Here is a 17,422-nt window from a genome sequence, read left to right as displayed (position 1 = left end):
TAATGTTGAAGACAAGTCATTCTCACCACTGCATATATTGCTTAGCACAATGTATAGTGGTCTAGGTACCAGTGTTGACAATTGACACCCTTACTGCAAGATTTAATGGATTTCAGTATAATAACAATAGAGGATTTTACTGTATTTCTAATCCAGCATGTGGAGATCCCTATATTCCTTTTCTTAATTATTTCCGGGGAGCATTACTTATCCATAACTGATTCTTTAATTCCTGCTTTAAAACTATATGATAAATGAAAATATGTTAATGAAGGGATTAGAAAGTTACAAAATAATTAGATATCAATATTAAAATAAAGGAAATTGAAGTCCTTCCAATTGTGAAAACTAACATATTCATGTTACTATTTCTGTTTTAGACATAATTAATACATACCCCTACACTCATAACACCCACAACGCTATGTCGCAGAAATATGTACTCTTGGCCTGGTTAAAGCTGGGGTAGACAAACATATGGCACTCTGAAGACACTGGTGTCTGCTGTCGGCACAAGCACAGTGTGGCGCAGCTCAATAATTGGAACAGGCCTCTAAAGCAGTGGGAGAAATTTTCCAAGTTTAATTATCTATCTATAGTAGTTTCCATGTTTCTGATGCGACAGGAACTGGCAAGAGCTTTCTCTAGCAGGAAATGGACACAAACCAGGAAATAGACACCAGAAGTAGTAAGAGCTCTACAAGATAATGCAGAATGACCAGTTATCCTAAATGGTATGCTGTGTGGTGTCACACCAGCAAAATGACATATGATAGAGATGTAGTGAAGAAACACTGAATTCTGGGCCAGAAACTATCATATATGACTCCTGTGTGGAGAAGCAAACACTGGTAATAATATTAAAAAATAATAATAGGTTACATTTATTGAGTGCCTTTCACAAACCCAAGGTCACTTTACATACAGAGTAAATTACACAGATGACAAAAGTTTGTAGAAGAGGAAAGTTTTCAGTTGCGATTTAAAAGTGCAGAAACAGGAGCAATCTCGGATAGACTGAGGAAGAGAGTTCCAAAGTTGAGGTGCTATAGTACTGAAGGACCTGCATCCTAAGGTGCAAAGTCTGGTGCGTGGGACAGTAAGAAGATGACTGCTTGAGGACCTGAGAGAGCGACAAGGTGTTTAAGGAGCTAGCTAGTAGCTGAGTGAGGTTATGGCAAGGTTATGTAGGGCTTTGAAGGTGGGAAGCAGAATCTTGAATTTAATCCTTGATGGAACCAGTAACGAGTGAAGCTGGGAGAGAACAGGGGAGATGTGAGCAAAACGCTTTGTGTGGGTGAAGACTCTAGCAGCACGGTTCTGAATATACTGTAGCTTCTGTATAGATTTTGCAGGGAGGCCAATGAAGAGGGAATTGCAGTAATTAATACGAGACATTATGAAACAATGAACCAGAGTTTGAGCATCAGACAAGGACAGAAATGGACGGAGATGGGCAATGCTATGGAGATGATAGAATGAAATTTTGGAAAGAGACCTAATGTGTAACTCAAAACACATTTCTGACAACAGGAGCAGGTTTGAAAGTGTACCATCAACAGAAATAAAGAAATTGAATGCCTTAGAAAGTTGGGATTTTGGACCTACCAGTAACACTTCAGTTTTATTGGCATTAAGTTTGAGAAAGTTATTTTCCATCCATAGCTTAAGATCAGTGATGCATTCCATGAGTGTGCTGGGAGGTGAATCTGTAGGGGAGTCTGTACTAAGATATAACTGTATATTGTCTACATAACAGTGGAAGTTAAGGCTATGTCTGCGAATAATCTGACCCAAAGGAAGGATATAAAGTAGAAAAAGTAATGGCCCAAGGACTGAATCCTGAGGGATACCACGCAACACAGGTGAGGAGGAGGATTTATATTGGCCGAGTATGACAAACTGTTGCTTATTAGAGAGATATGATGTGAGCCACTGAAGGGCTAAGCCAGAGATGCCTACAGCTGAGAGACGTGACAGGAGGATTTCATGGTTAACAGTGTCAAATGCTGCACTTAAGTCAAGAAGGAGGAGAATATTAAGGGAACTGCAATCATTGACTACACGGAGGAGAGCTGTCTCAGTGCTGTGCTGTGTACGAAAGCCAGACTGAAAAGGCTCATAGTCTGTATTATCTAGAAGACAAGCATGGAGTTGTGTAGCAACTACACGTTCCATCACCTTAGCCAAAAAAGGGAGATTAGAGATAGGCCTGTAACTGGAGAAAAGTAAGGATCCAGGTCAGGTTTTTTAAGGATTGGGGTAACTGCAGCAGTTTTGAGGGCAGTAGGGACAGAACCTGAAATTAAAACATGCATTTACCAAGGTACAACACTTCAATGTACAGTTGAACTGGGGAGCGCTCCTGTGCCTTGGCAGGGGTTTATTGAAACATTCTCCATCTCATCTTGTTTTTTTGAATCCAACATTAGGCATTTAATAATAATAATAATACAAAAAAAGGTCTACGGAATTGTTGGTACTTGCCTTTAACCTGATTTTGATTTTTTGCTGTATCAAGCAGTAACATGTTTTGCTGACAGTGTGAACAAAAGTGTATATTATGTAGTATTATTTGTATGTATTTGTTAACAGATGTTTATTTGCTTCTACCTGTACTAAAACCTGTATATTCCTGTAGAAAACCAAAAAGACATAAACCAGACAGTTTAGTCATCAGCCTCTAGGCTCCTGCTAGCTACTGAGGTCCTGTCTTATAGCAAATGTTGTGCTATACTGCAATTCCACTATAAGCTCAAGTTGTTAAGTGCGTTGTCTTACAGTTAAAACAAGTCAAACAAGTGGTGCTTATTTAGAGATAAGCAAGAGTCAAACAAATGTGATTCCTGAACTGAAATGTTGTACCAACTAAAAGATACAATTACTCTCACATATCCTATGTGCCACTTTACTCAGATAGTATTTCATGCTAAACTCCCTGCTCTACCACTAATACAACTATATATTTTAGTATGAAATGGTGTGGTGCCCAAGGATAAATAAATCAGGTCACATTTATTCTGACCAAACCGTTACTCAAATGGTACCATTTGTCCAAGTGAAACACTGCACTTGTGTACTGCTACCATGCTATTCACATTTTCTTTCCCCCCCAGTAACTGTACGAAGTGCCTGATTTATTCTCATTTTAAAATAACTGCAGTTATTTTTCTGATTGGCCTTAAAGATTTAAAAACTTTAAGGACTCATGCTTACTATAATATCTGTGTACACGCATACATATGAACATCAGGTTCATGTTTTTTCTGCTCAACTGGACAATTTTTGCGGGTTGTGTTTTTTTGGGCTACTATTTTCAAAACAATGCAGTATTTTGGGCTATTTTCCAACCCTTCTCCATGGCATTTTGTACCATGTTTTTCATTCATCTGGCAACCCTTCCCCTGCTATTCGTATATGTTCTTAATCATTGTAAAATCTCTAAAGGGGATTCCCTCCCCAACTCCCATTGTTGTGTGATTATATATACCCATTCTATCATCCCCAGGCTTTGATGAGTATATATACCTCACCCCCTCACTCTCTACATAGCCCCCCTACCGGTGTGTCATTTTGTCTACCTCAGATATTGGGCTATTTTTTGGAACAACGTTACTATTTTTAAACTGTCCCTGGGCTACAATTTTTTTTTAAGTACCAGAAAAGTTAAGCAAAATGACACCTTTTATTGGCTAACTAAACCCTGATATATATATATATATATATATATATATATATATATATATATATATATATATATATATATATATATACATACACAGTATATGTGTATATGCAAAAGCATAAATGAGCACAGAGTATTGCTGCTGTTGGAATGTGGATGCAAGGAGCCATCATTTTTATTGAAATGTTGTTAAGTCACTTTGGATAAAAGCATCTGCTAAGTGAATAAATGTAAATGTAAAATATAGTAAACAGTCAAACAGTAATATTTTTTCTATGTAAGACATACATTTTATCAGGATTAAATAAAAAAACAAGATACAGGCAGGACTTGAACCATGATGTTGCTGACTTGACTGAGACATACTACCATCTGCACTATTTTGCAACTGCCATAGACTAGCCAGCAAAACCAACCTTTACAAGCATTAAATGCAAAATATTATTGCTATTTTCTCTGATTTTTTCAGGATTTGATTGTTTTTTCTGTGAGTTTCAGTTTTTGCAGGCTTCCTTTTGTAAAAATCATTTAAACTTAAGGTATCTATACATAGCCATTTATTTTATCAGTCATTCAATAACTGACATTCATCCATAAATTTATACCTGTTTTTCCATGCATTTATCTAATCAGCCAATCATGTGGCAGCAGTGCAATGCATACATTTCTGCAGAAACAGGCCAGGACATTCAGTTAATGTTCATGTCAAATAACAGAATGTGGGAAAAAAATCTTATCTCAGTGATTTTTACTGTGCCATTATTATTGGTGCCAGCTGTACCTGCTGATCTCCTGGGATTTTCATGCACAACAGTCCAGTTTAGTTAGAATGGTGCAAAACACAAGAAAAATCTAGTGAGCTGCAGTTCTGTGGATAGAAACACCATGTTGATAAAAGAGGTGAGAGGAGAATGGCCAGACTGGTTCGGGCTGACAGAAAGGCAATGGTAACACAGATAATAACTTCATACAACTGTGGTGAGCACAAAAGCATCTCAGAAAGCATAACATGTAGAATCTTGAGGTGGATGGGCTACAAGAGCAGAAGACCATATCAGGACCCACTCCCGTCAGTCAAGAACAGAAAGTAGAGGCTGCAGGGGGTACAGGATCCCCAAAACTGGATATAGCCTGTTCTGATGAATCTTCATTTCTACAGAGGCACACGGATGGTAGGGTCGGAATTTGGTGTCAACAGCATAAATCCATGCACCCATTAGTCCGGGTAGGTGGTGGTGGTGGTGTAATGGTGTGGGGAATATTTTCTTGGCAGACTTTAGGCTCATTATAACAATCAATTATTGCTTGACGGCCTTATTAAGTATTGTTGCTGAATCAAGTGCTTCCCTTCACGGCCACAATTTACCCATCTTTAAATGGTGACTTACGAGCATGATAATGGAACAAGTAACAAAGCAAACAGTGTCTCAAACTGTTTTCATGAACATGACAATGAGTTCAGTGTTATTCAAAGGACTTTTCAGTTGGTGGATCTGAATCCATCGAACACCTTTGGGATTTGGTAGAATGGGAGATTTGCAGCATGAATATGTAGCTGACAAATCTGCAGAAATAATAACTTTTTGATTGAGTATACATATATACTTTATATAAATTTATACATATTAGATAGCAATACAGTCATTGACCTAGTTTTCCACTTTCACCCCTGGAGATCATAAGTAGCCCTACCTCTGAAAACACCTTTTCTTATTTGTTAATTTATTATCCAGAAACAAACAGGAAGTCCTCATCATTTGCTAGTTTAATGTGCAGAAAGGCACGCCGGTGTTGACCTACCCTGCAGCAAAGTACTTTTGTGTAATGTCTTTTTGGCAGTATCTCAATTATTGTCTTGTTAATTTATTGATATTAATTTATTTTAATTTACTGTTAATTTTTTTTTGTTATAATAGGTCACTAGTACATCTGCAGTGAAAGGTATGATAAAAGACTAAACATTGCGTTGAATTGGTTAGTAGTGTGGCAGGCTATCAGTCACCAATACCACCATGTTTTTGGAAATTCATTATAGATTTTTTTTTTAGGATATTGGACATAATGATCTCACAGACAAATAACAAATATCCCAAATATGTGACATGCCCATTTTTCTTGAGTCTTCTTGAAACTGAGCTGTTGCCTGTAATTTGTTTTTAAACAACCATTTCAGATTTTCTGGTTTATTGATGCTGACTATGCAGTCTATTGCCATTGCCATTAATTTCAGTGGAGTATATTTGATTAGATTATGTTATACTTAATTTGATGCCATGTTGTTTGAAGGTTTAAGTTTTCAGATTGCCTCAGGATCTACCTCATGTGATGATTTGTGTTACATTCTTGTGTGCATTATAGAGCATCTTGAAATCTTGCGGTTTGAGAAAGGTGCTATACACTGTATAGAAAAATGATTAATAACTGGTTCCTTCTTGGAAACTGGGCAAGTGTATGTTCAGAAAACAAACACATGAATGAATAATAAGTACTGTATTTTAGTATTCAAATGTTCTATGGCTATTTGGTCACTCACGGCCATCCTTACTTATGACATGTAAAAGAATGGCACATGCTGAAAAGCAAACCAACAGTGTGTCGTAGGTGCCCCATTGCAGTGTGAACATGATATTTGTGGCATTCAGTACATCAGCACTGCGGGATAAAGGGGAATATGGTGGGTTAGATGGAACACTAAGCAAAGGCCTGCTCAAACCTATTATTTTTACTTTGTTTCTGCATGTCTGCTAACTGTCTTTCTAACTGGCATCGAAAGCAGACTTCAACAGTAAAAGAAAAAAGGGGAGAGGGAGTGAGAGATAAAGTGAACCCTTGGCATTTTCTGATTGTCTCATTATTGTTCTAATGAGCAACTTCACTCTGGGAATATTAGTCCAGCTACTTTCGCATATGCCGCTGCTGCCCTCCCTTCATAGTACCTAATTAGGCAGCAGTTTCAGACGGCCAGTGCTCCTCCTGCAGAGGCAGGTGTTGGCACTACAACACAAGAGAGGCACCCACTCCTAATTGCTGTGACCTTTGTCCGTGGGTGGGGGATATGGGGGGGGATGTAATAACACACACACATTTCGAAGGATTAATGATGGACAATGTGACCTCTACACACATCTGTGGTATCTATCTGTTGAATCCTTGGGTTGCCTTAGTAGATTTAATGCGCCTCCTCCCCCCGCCTTTGAAAATTGCTAATGGTATAATAGCAATTATCTTGTACTTAAGTATATTAAATGTCAATTATACTTATATAAAAGGTGTTATTTTCCTTAAGGTTCTCCACGTAATGAAGGATGGAACTGATTTATTTTTTATTAGCACTTTTAAAACCTTAAGTAAGGCAATTTGCACATCATATTTCACCAAAGCACTCCAATTATAAATAGAATACAAGATAATGGGTCCCATGACCTGAAAGCATACAATAATAACGTTACACAGTTTGTAATTAAGAGTAGATCACAGACAATGGCCACTGTTTTTGACTGTTAATTAGTTAATGGCTTACTAATTGCAAGTAGTTGGATATGGTACCAATCAGGGGATGTATCAATTATTATAAAAAAAAAAAAAAAAGCAGAAAAAAGTATCCAATTAAGAACAAAAGCAAAAAACACCTTTGTGTTAGTTCCCTCCCACAACCTCCCCCAACTACAGTAATATGGTATTTTATTAACGTGTGAGAAGAGTCAGCACAGCAGCCAAGCAGTACACAATGGGCAAATTTTTCAACATTCAAAACTAAAACTTTACTAATGTTCCCCAGAATTCTAGAAGAATTTTGAAAAAAAAAAAAAATACAATGATAAAGTGGAATGAACTCTTAAAATGAGTCAAACAAGGGCCCCTTTACCACACTGCAATAATACTCACTGTAAAAGGCAGTATATCAAATAAAAGATGGATGGAACTGAAAGTTGGCTCCTGTCTGTGTTCAACATATTTCAATTCTCAGTGAAGTGCATCAAAACTTGGCAATCCATAAACTTAGCAGCAATTTTTTTTTTTTTGGAGACTAAAACACTAGCTCTTCCTTAAAGGAGAAAATTCTACTTTTCATCTAAATAAAAAAAATGCACTATTTAATTACCTACCTTACAGGCAGCTGAAAATTTAATTTGTTATTATGCAATGACAAGTATATGTGGAAAGAATGTGTGGGAATAATCGTGGAGGACTGATGACCTAATATTTTGTTACATGTCTAAAAGATAACGGGCGTCCTACTCTTGTTGACATACCACAGTCTGCTCTAGTCTCATTAGAAAAATACAATAGCCAGGGCTTTTCAGACAATGAGACGAACAAAAATGAATTACTCATATATGGGAGATACTGGATAATGCTATCATTTTATCCATTACTTGACAAGACAGTTGTCCAAGTCTGGACAGTGGACACAAGCTAAAAGGTGATTGTGGAAAAATAAACAAAAAAAGAACCATTTCTTAGTTCTAAGAGTCTTGACTTTTCTATTCACAGTGTAAAACTCCTTCTTTGGCAGGCAAAGGCTTCTTACTTCCAATTCTATAAGGCACTGATGTTCTGAAAAATTGACAAATAGGGCACTGACAGAATGTAAGGAGTATGTAAGACTTGAAGTCACAGAGAATACCTTTATTTCAGATGGCTGTAAAACCATGAGCTCCAGGTACTCAGAAGTAGGGCTGCACGATTAATCTCTTTTTTCTCATGATAACGATATTTATGACCCACGATCAGTTAATAAATATCGTCGCGATTTTACAGTATAAAGACCAAACTGTTTTTTATGGGCTGAGTTTACGGATTGGACTGCGTCACTATGACGTTACTGCGTCTAGATTGCAAGTGCTTTCTGAAGCAGTAGAAGTCAATAGCAGCAATAACAGTCAGTCAGAATAAACATATGATGGCGGAGCAACGTGAGGAAGGTGCAGAAGTGCTATCGTTAGTTCCTAAAAAGGGGTCATACTCAGTTGTCTGGAACTATTTCGATTTCGAGGAATGTGATGTTGATCAGGTACGAGTCTTGTGCAAACTTTGCTCCTGTTCCGTCCAAACGTCCCAAGGTAACACAACAAACCTCATCAACCACCTTAAAAGCCACCACAAAGTACACTATCAAGAATTTCAACGACTGAAGGCACAAACAGCAACAACAAAAAATTACCAGCCATCCACAACACAGACAACAATATCAGGGACATTGTTCAACGCAATACCATATCTGCCTAGCTCGCAAAGACACCGGGAAATAACAGAGGCGATCACGTACCATATAGCCAAGGATATGTGTCAAATAACCACCGTGAGCAGTGAGGGGTTTAACAAAATGATCGCAACACTTGATAAAAGATATAGCATTCCCTCACGCAACCATTTTTCCAATGTTGCGCTGCCCTCGCTGTATGCGAAATGCCGAAAAGAAATAGAAAGAGAAATTCTCAGGCTCAGCCTTGAATATTTTGCTGCCACGACCGACTTATGGTCAAGCAGAACTGCGGAACCGTATTTGAGCTTGACAGTTCATTTTATTGACAGCGAGTTTGAGATGAAAAGCAAGCTTTTGCAAACTTCGTTTTTCCCACAAGACCATACAGCGGAGTTTATTGCAGTGGGCCTCAAAGAAGCGATGTCCGCTTGGGGCTTGGTGGAAGAAAGACTTGTGTGCATCACAACGGACAACGCAGCTAATATGATTAGGGCAGCATCTGTGAATAACTGGCCGAGGCTACACTGCTTTGGTCACAGACTTCATTTACCAAAGGAATAATAGTCATTATTAATTGTGATAAAAATTTTGAGCAAAATAATCGTGATAATCATTTTTTCTGTTATCGTGCAGCCCTACTCAGAAGGTATTCATGTCACACCCACACATTGTCAGAACCATGCACAGGAATACATTACCAACAGTTCTGGTGAAGAGATCTCAACTTTATGCTAATTTTGGTGAAATGGGCGGAACAATACTGTTGTAATGTCACATCATTTGGATTTGAAACTTGAATGTGTGTCAGGTTTGCCCATGCTGTCATTGCATTCTCAATGAAGTGCATTGGAACGTTTTGATTCGATAGGTAAGATAGAAGAATGCAGCAGTAAAATAAATAGACTAAACCAATGTGCAAAACCAACTGCTCAACTGTAGAGTAGAGAAAGATGAGCAGTTTCCATGTGACATAATGGTTGTTCATCATACCGTATGAGAACCCAAGAGCCTACATACATGTGTTTACTAGGAAGAAAGCATACAAGTGACAAGACAGCTGTATCTCTGATAGGGATACCTCAAGAATATTCAGGATCTGAACAGCATCAAGGCATATTTATGAATTTAGGTTTTATGTTTTCTTATTGAAGAAAATGACTATTGGATAAAGTACTAGTTTTGCCTGTAAAGTACAATTATATGTCTATAGTAGAAGTCAAGATTGAATACAGAAAAGGCCCTGTAAACATTTAGAAAATGGAGAATGAACAACGTCTATTCAAGGTAAATCCAGCTAATCTAAGTCTTGCTTTAAAGAATAATAAATATCAGATAAAGATAAATTGGGAAAATACAAATGTCATGTCACTGAATGCTAGTTTCATTAATTAGCAGAAATAATTTTGCTCAAATTAATATATCTATAACTTGGAAAATTCAAAAGACCCGGATCATGCTTCACAATAGCTATTTCTGAGTAATGAGGTTCAGATGCCTCTGCTTTTTTTTCTGAGGACATTCCTTTAATACAAATAGATATTTCAATTCTTCTCAACACATAGCTTGTTAGTGTGATCTCACTAGCGCCCTGAAGATGTCCTTTTTTTAACTCCTTGAACACATTCACAAAAGGATGACAAAGTTGCTGCTTGAGTCGTTATCCAATCCTTTATATTTAGTCTGTTGCATTAAATGTTCCTAAAATTTATTATTCTTAACATTCCATTAGATATGATCATGTTCATAAGATGTTTAATGAAAAACAAAACTACTTATGTACTTGTTCTTAAATACGGACAGGAAGAATGAAAAAAAGGGAAAAAAAACCAAGAATATAGAAAGCATGTTTTAACTGCAATATCATATATTCGATGTAAATACTCCCAATGAAGAAATATGAATATAAAAGAAAATGTGTGTTATTTGAGGTACAATAGTGCCTTAAGCATATCTGTTTTAACAATAAGATTTGCAGTATGGTGTAACATTATAGCAGGGTGGCTTAGTGGCTAGGTGCTGGACTTTTGACTCACTGTCTGCCTGAACAAATGATTCAACCTCCTGTTAGTCAGACTGGAAAAAAAAATGTTAATAAAGTGAGCTTACAAGGTGCTTCAAAGAGCATCAGCAGCAGCTACAAGTGGCCACTTGATGCCTTTGACTGGACCCAAATCACATGAAGGAAATTCATACTAAAGAGAAGAAGCTGTAGAAAAAGGAGGAGGCAAGTAAACATTATGACAATAATATTTTAGTTTTTACAATAAAATTAAATATTACAGTACCTAACAAGCCAACCTTTATAGAGTCAATATTTGAAAGGAGATGTCTGATGCAAACATTCACCAAGTTCAATAACAAATGCAAATCAAAAAAGTAAAATAAAGATTTGATTAAAATGAAAGAGATGAGAAGAAAAATTGAAGGCGAATAGAAACAGAAATCTCCAAAGTCACAAAACATCTGAGGCTTCTTTAACCCATTGGTTCACCAACTCCTGTTTGTCAGAGTCCATATTTATGTATTATAACAACATGAGAATCTGTTACCCTCCAACAAAAAATTGTTTCCTGAGTTTCCAGACTCCACATGTTTCTTAATTCGCCATTCCCACCTCCCTCCATTAGAATTCACTTACCAAAGTACTGCCTTTCTTTTCATGATCACCTTTACTGTTTGATAGACCATGTCTGTTCACCACCTTGTTTTTCATATCTTCAATACTTTCAGGCTTTCCTACACTAGAGTTAAAAAACACAAAAACAAAAGTTAAGTTTAAACTATGGAAACTCTTATTGATCAGCGTCTATATTATAAATATCAAGTAATCAATCCAAATATATTAGTCTGGAGGATAATTGCAGATTTTTTTTCAAATTAGCACATGAAAGTGCTTAACGAAGACTTGAATTTAAACTTAAATTGAACCCTCTGTATTTCTTTTCTTTTTAGAATTGCACCTCATACAATACAATTTATTTTTTTATAGCCCAAAATCACCAAAGAAGTGCAGCAATGGGCTTTAACAGGCCCTGCCACTTGACAGTCCCCCCAGCCTTGACTCTCTAAGAAGACAAGGAAAAACTCCCAAAAAAAACCTTGTAGGGAAAAAATGGAAGAAACCTTGGGAAAGGCAGTTGAAAGAGAGACCCTTTTCAGGTAGGTTGGGCATACAGTGGGTGTCAAAAAGAAGGGGGTCAATACAATGCAATACACACAACAGAACAAATCCTCAATACAGTATAAAAATAAAAATATTACAAGTACAGAGTAGAATTTAACAGTAGATGATATCCCATAATATGATTTGGATTTGTTTAGAGTCCTGGAGACCTCAGCCATCAAGCTGCCTTCCCCAATTGGCCATTCCGCAGCTGAGACAGTGCTGGATCAGCCAATCCGATGAAAGGACCTCATAGCAGCCAAGTCGGCATGATAGCAAGTCATCAGACTAAATGGGCACTCAACCAAAAGAAGGTGAGCAAGCAAGAAGAAGAAAGATGCCAGAAATAACTGGGCACTACAATTTATTAAAGCCGCAGCCCAGCAGAACTTTTAAAAACTTCACATTACCCTGGCACCAGCAGACCTGGCATTACAACTCCCTTCTAGCCTTAGCCTTAGTGTCCCACTGTAGTCTTGTTAATTTAAAACAATCCCCTGCAAACACAGTGAAAAGATTGCATGCATCTTCAGCATGACCAGTCCACACAACACATTTAGGAAGAAAATGTAAGCTCTACCTTTAATGTGCCTTCTGAGTGTACATTTTTGTGTTGTGTTTCCATTAGTATATATAGCTTTGCTTTCCTGAAAACAAACAAGCTTTACTTGTAAAAGATGTTTGGTTTAGCCGGTGGGAAAAAATGTGCAGTGGAGCATCAAGTTGAAACTTAAAAGCCATTACACAGAGATGACAATTAAACTGACAATTTCTGAACATTTTTCGACTTAATGTTCAGTTTCTAAATGTTGAACCTTTGGCAACATTCTGTAAAAACGAGTAGCATCATTTGTCCAAAGACTGACCGAATAACACACAAACAGAGGTATGAGGCAAAAAAAAAAATAAAACAAAATACTGTAGTTTCCTAAAATGCATGTAACTAAATGCTGAACGGAAACTTCAAACTGAGTAACGTATTATAGTAAAATGCACATCACTGGACATTTTGTATATCTGACTGTTTAAATCAAATTTATGCAAATGCCCAGTACAAGAAAGTTGGCTCTCTGGAGCCAAAATATCTGAGGTACACCAAAACAAAAAGAAAACATCAGAATTTATAAGAAGACTCCACAATCCTGAATACTGTCCTCCTGTTCATAGATTTTCTGCATTAGATTCCACAACACATCTACTCCCGCTTTTCCTAAACTCTTCCACACTACTGTTTGTATTTCATCCGGTCCTGTTGCTTTTCCATTTTTTACTCCATTTCATGAAGTGCTCCCTTTGCTTCCACTCTCCTTATTCCTGGTACTTGCCCTTCATCTGGGACTCCATCCCCAAATACCACCCTTGGATGTTCTTTATTCAGCAGCTTTTCAAAGTACCTCTCTTCCATCTATTCTTGATACTATTATGCTTACTCAAGATCACACCTTGCTCATCTGCTTTATCTGACTAAAATCCTCTCCAGCCTTGTTCCTGGCCTTGGCTATTCTAAAAATAATTTTCTCTCCCTCTTTTGTCTTCAAACACCTCCTCTAAAGCTTGTGCCTTGGCTCTTACCACTGTGTCAAATGAGATCTTCTACACATTAGAAAGTCTATTTAACTTTCTCGTTTTATACTTTAAGTCAAAAGTTGATTTACATCCTTTAGAAAAAATGTGTTTTCTGTTTCTATATGTCAAACATCTGGAAAACTTCACTGTTGGAGAATTCCAGCGTGGCACAGTGGTAAGGAGACCATGGGTTTGTGTCCCTGGTCCTCTCTACATGGAGTTTGCAAAGTGCTTTAAGCAGTGAGAAAAGAACTATATAAGGGCAAGCAATTATTATTATTAAACACCAGGCCAGTACAGCAGAACACTTCAACTAACTACTAAAGACTAACGTCTTTAACCTAGCTTTTTATTTGATCGCTTAAGAAATTACAACCACTACTAGAATTTTTGTATACTGGGGAGAGATGGAAATTAGTTTTTACTTTCTCGTAAAAGAAGTATAGGGAAAGTATTGTAATTGTCCAAAAATTCGACCTCATGATTTTGATGAACCTCGACGTTTTAGACCTCCCTGAGTCCGATTTACTTTCTCACAGGGAAAGTATTAGAATTGTTCAAAAATTCAATTCTGAGATTTTGATGAATCTCGACGTTTTAGAACTCCCTGAGTTCGATTTAGTTTCTTGTAGGGAAAGTACTGCAATTGTCCAAAAATCCGATTTCAAGATTCTAAAGAATCTCAACGTTTTAGACCTCCCTGAGTCAGAAATTACATTTTTGGAATTATGTCTGTGTGTGTGTGTGTAAACACAATAACTGGAGTACGTTTTCAGTTAGGTCAACCAAATTTTGCATACGAGTATTAGGTACAAAATATAGATTTCTATCAATGCTATGTCCGCTAACCGGAAGTGTTATTTCTTTATTCATACAGCTGCAGAGTCCGATTTATTCAACTTTACTTTCATAATAATTGTTCAATATATTATTAAATTGATTTGATTTGTTGTGAATGGTTCTTTCATGTACATAATATAAAAATATAATCATCATCTTGTGGTTTAATCCTCAAATATCCATCCACATATCTAAGTATACAAGAAAGTCTAGGGGAGACCACTCCCAATTTGTTTTTTTATAAAATGGAGTTTTATTTGTTGTTTTATAGATAATAACTATTTTTCTGCTCTTTCTTTTCCTGCTATGTGCCATTGTCCCCTGGTCTAAGTATGCTACTGCCACCTGCACTGCTGGGAATATGAAGCAAGCTCCACAAGAGTATCCTGTTAATGGTGACACTAGGATTGCACAATATATCGTTTCAGCATTGTCATGTGTGCATGCATAATAGTCAAATCACAGGGTGTGTGATGCTATTTATTATTTTTTGCAAAGTCAGTTCACAAGAATAACTTGCATAAACAAGTGACACGTAAATACAAAGTGCTTAGTGGATTAGATGTATGAACAGAATTGAAAGAGTAAAAAGCAAGCCACATACAGATACTTACATCAGGACAAGTGATGTCAAGTAAAGCAAATTAAAAACAGTTCATACTACAACATTTTTGCTACTTGATACAACAGTTCTCATTTCCCAACTTATCTATAGGATGGTCCAGATCTAACTATGCAACTTTTAATGCAATGCACCACCTTGTACAAGACAAATTTGTGTGATATACCACAATTTACTATGATTATGGGTTTTTGGATACATGGAACTAGGCAATGAGTGTCATGCAGGCTGAGCATGTACAGAGAACCATCACTCATAATCATTCTCAGATAAACAAAGCAGGCCCTGCTAGTCGTCGATCACATACACAATGGAAACACTGGAAAGGAAGATATGATTGCAAAAAGAAATCTAATGTCAGTCGCATGGAATTATTTTGGGTATAGAAAGGATGATGTACACCAAAAACAGGTACTTTGTCAACAGTGCCTTGCAATTGTTGCCACAACATGAGGCAACACGACTAATTTGTCTGATCACTTAAACCGGCACCACAAAACTCTGTATGACAAGTGCAAAGCCAGATCTGAATGCCATCCAAAGTAAAAAAAACTATTCTGGACATGTTTGCCAGTTTTACACCGTATCAGAGGGGTTCTAAACAACAGAGAGAAATCACTGATGCAATAAAATTTCACCTCACTAAAGACATGGTACCAATTAGCACAGTTGACAAAGTTTTAAAAAAGATGATTCACTTGTTTGACTCATGTCGCCATCCCAGAGCTGTATGAGAAATGCAAGGCACACGTTCAATCAATGCTATCAAATTGGAATATTTTGCAGGAACAACAGATTTGTGGTCAAGCCAGACACTGGAACTCTACATAAGTCTGACTGTCCACTTTATTAATGAGGACTTCCAACTAAAAAGTCGTTGTTTGAAAACCACAGATCATACAAACAAGAACACTGCAACAGGTCTGAGAGAAAAAGATATGCACAATTGGCAGTAAAAGTAACATAAAAATTATATAAAATTTGGTCCCCCCTGGTAAACAATTGGCCCCTTGCCACTCGAAAAATTTTATCTACTGAATTTCTTGTAGGAAGCATTCAGCTATCTACATAGTTAGAACAGAAAAACGGCTAGCAGCCCATTTCAGGCAGCACATTCAAAGTGTCATTCCAATTATCTATGGTTCACTGTATAAATAAAAACTGTTTTTGCAAAATTTACCCTAAAGTTTCCAACTGTGTCCCCATGTTCTTGATGAACTCATCTTAAAATAACAGTCTTGATCCACTGTATTAATTCCCTTCATAAATTTAAACACTTCAGTCAGGTCTCCTCTTAATCTTCTTTTGCTTAAATTGAAAAGGCTCAGTTCTTTTATTCTTTCCTCATGTACCCCTGTAGCCCTGGAATCAGCTTAGTTGCTCTTCTCTGGACCTTTTCTAGTGCTGCTGTGTCCTTTTTGTAGCCTGGAGACCAAAACTGCACCCAGTACTCCAGATGAGGCTTTACCAGTGTGTTATAAAGCTTGAGCAGTACCTCCTGGGCCTTGTACTCCACATGTCAAGGAGCTATATAACCTGACATTCTGTTCGCCTTCTTAATGGCTTCTGAACACTGCCTGGGAGTTGATAGCATAGAGTCCACTACAACTCTTATTTCCTTCACATAAGGTGTACTCTCGATTTTCAGACATCCCATTGTGTATTTAAACCTAACATTTTTACTTTTTATGTGTAATACTTTACATTTACTGACATTAACTTTAATCTACCACAAACCTGCCCAAGCCTGTTTGCTGTCTAAGTCGTTCAGTAATGATTTAACGGATCTCAAATTGTCTGACAATCCACCTATCTTGGTATCATTTACAAACTAAACCAGCTTGTTACTTATATTCCTATCCCAATTATTTAAACATATTAAAAAGAGCAGCGGCCCCACCACTGACCCCTGTGAAGCACCATTCTTAACATCAGCCAATTCTGATGAGGTTCCTCACACCATCACCCTCTGCTTCCTGTGTCTGAGCCAATTCTGCACCCATCTAAAAACATCACCCTGAACTCCCACTTCTTTTACTTTGATACCCAACCTCTCATGTGGCACCTTATCAAATGCTTTCTGAAAGTCCAGATAAATAATATCTTCTGTTCAACTTTGATGATATTCATAGAATTCCAGCATGTTAGTAAAACATGACCTTCCTCTTCTGAACCCATACTGACTGTTCAGAAAAACTCTTGTACTTGCCATGTGCTACTTAATCTTATCCTTAATAATTCCTTCCATTAACTTACCTGTGATGCACATTAAGCTTACTGGCCTATAGTTGCTTGGATCTGCCTGGCCATCTCTTTTATATAATGGGATAGTATTTGACA

The 17,422-nt window shown here is 37.2% G+C and overlaps 1 protein-coding gene across 1 annotated transcript in view; it reads right to left on the bottom strand.

Annotated features, from left to right (window-relative positions):
- The window catches only part of LOC114647323 (rab11 family-interacting protein 2), a 156,803-nt gene that overhangs the window by 13,396 nt on the left and 125,985 nt on the right, over window positions 1-17,422 (bottom strand). Inside the window, exon 4 of the mRNA XM_028796011.2 lies at window positions 11,530-11,632. Coding sequence (XP_028651844.1) covers window positions 11,530-11,632 — 103 coding nt within the window. The remainder of the gene's footprint in view (window positions 1-11,529; window positions 11,633-17,422) is intronic.

This window comes from Erpetoichthys calabaricus, chromosome 2 (assembly GCF_900747795.2).
Source record: "Erpetoichthys calabaricus chromosome 2, fErpCal1.3, whole genome shotgun sequence".
In the NCBI taxonomy this organism is placed as follows: Eukaryota; Metazoa; Chordata; class Cladistia; order Polypteriformes; family Polypteridae; genus Erpetoichthys; species Erpetoichthys calabaricus.
This window is presented reverse-complemented; position numbering and strand designations above follow the sequence as displayed.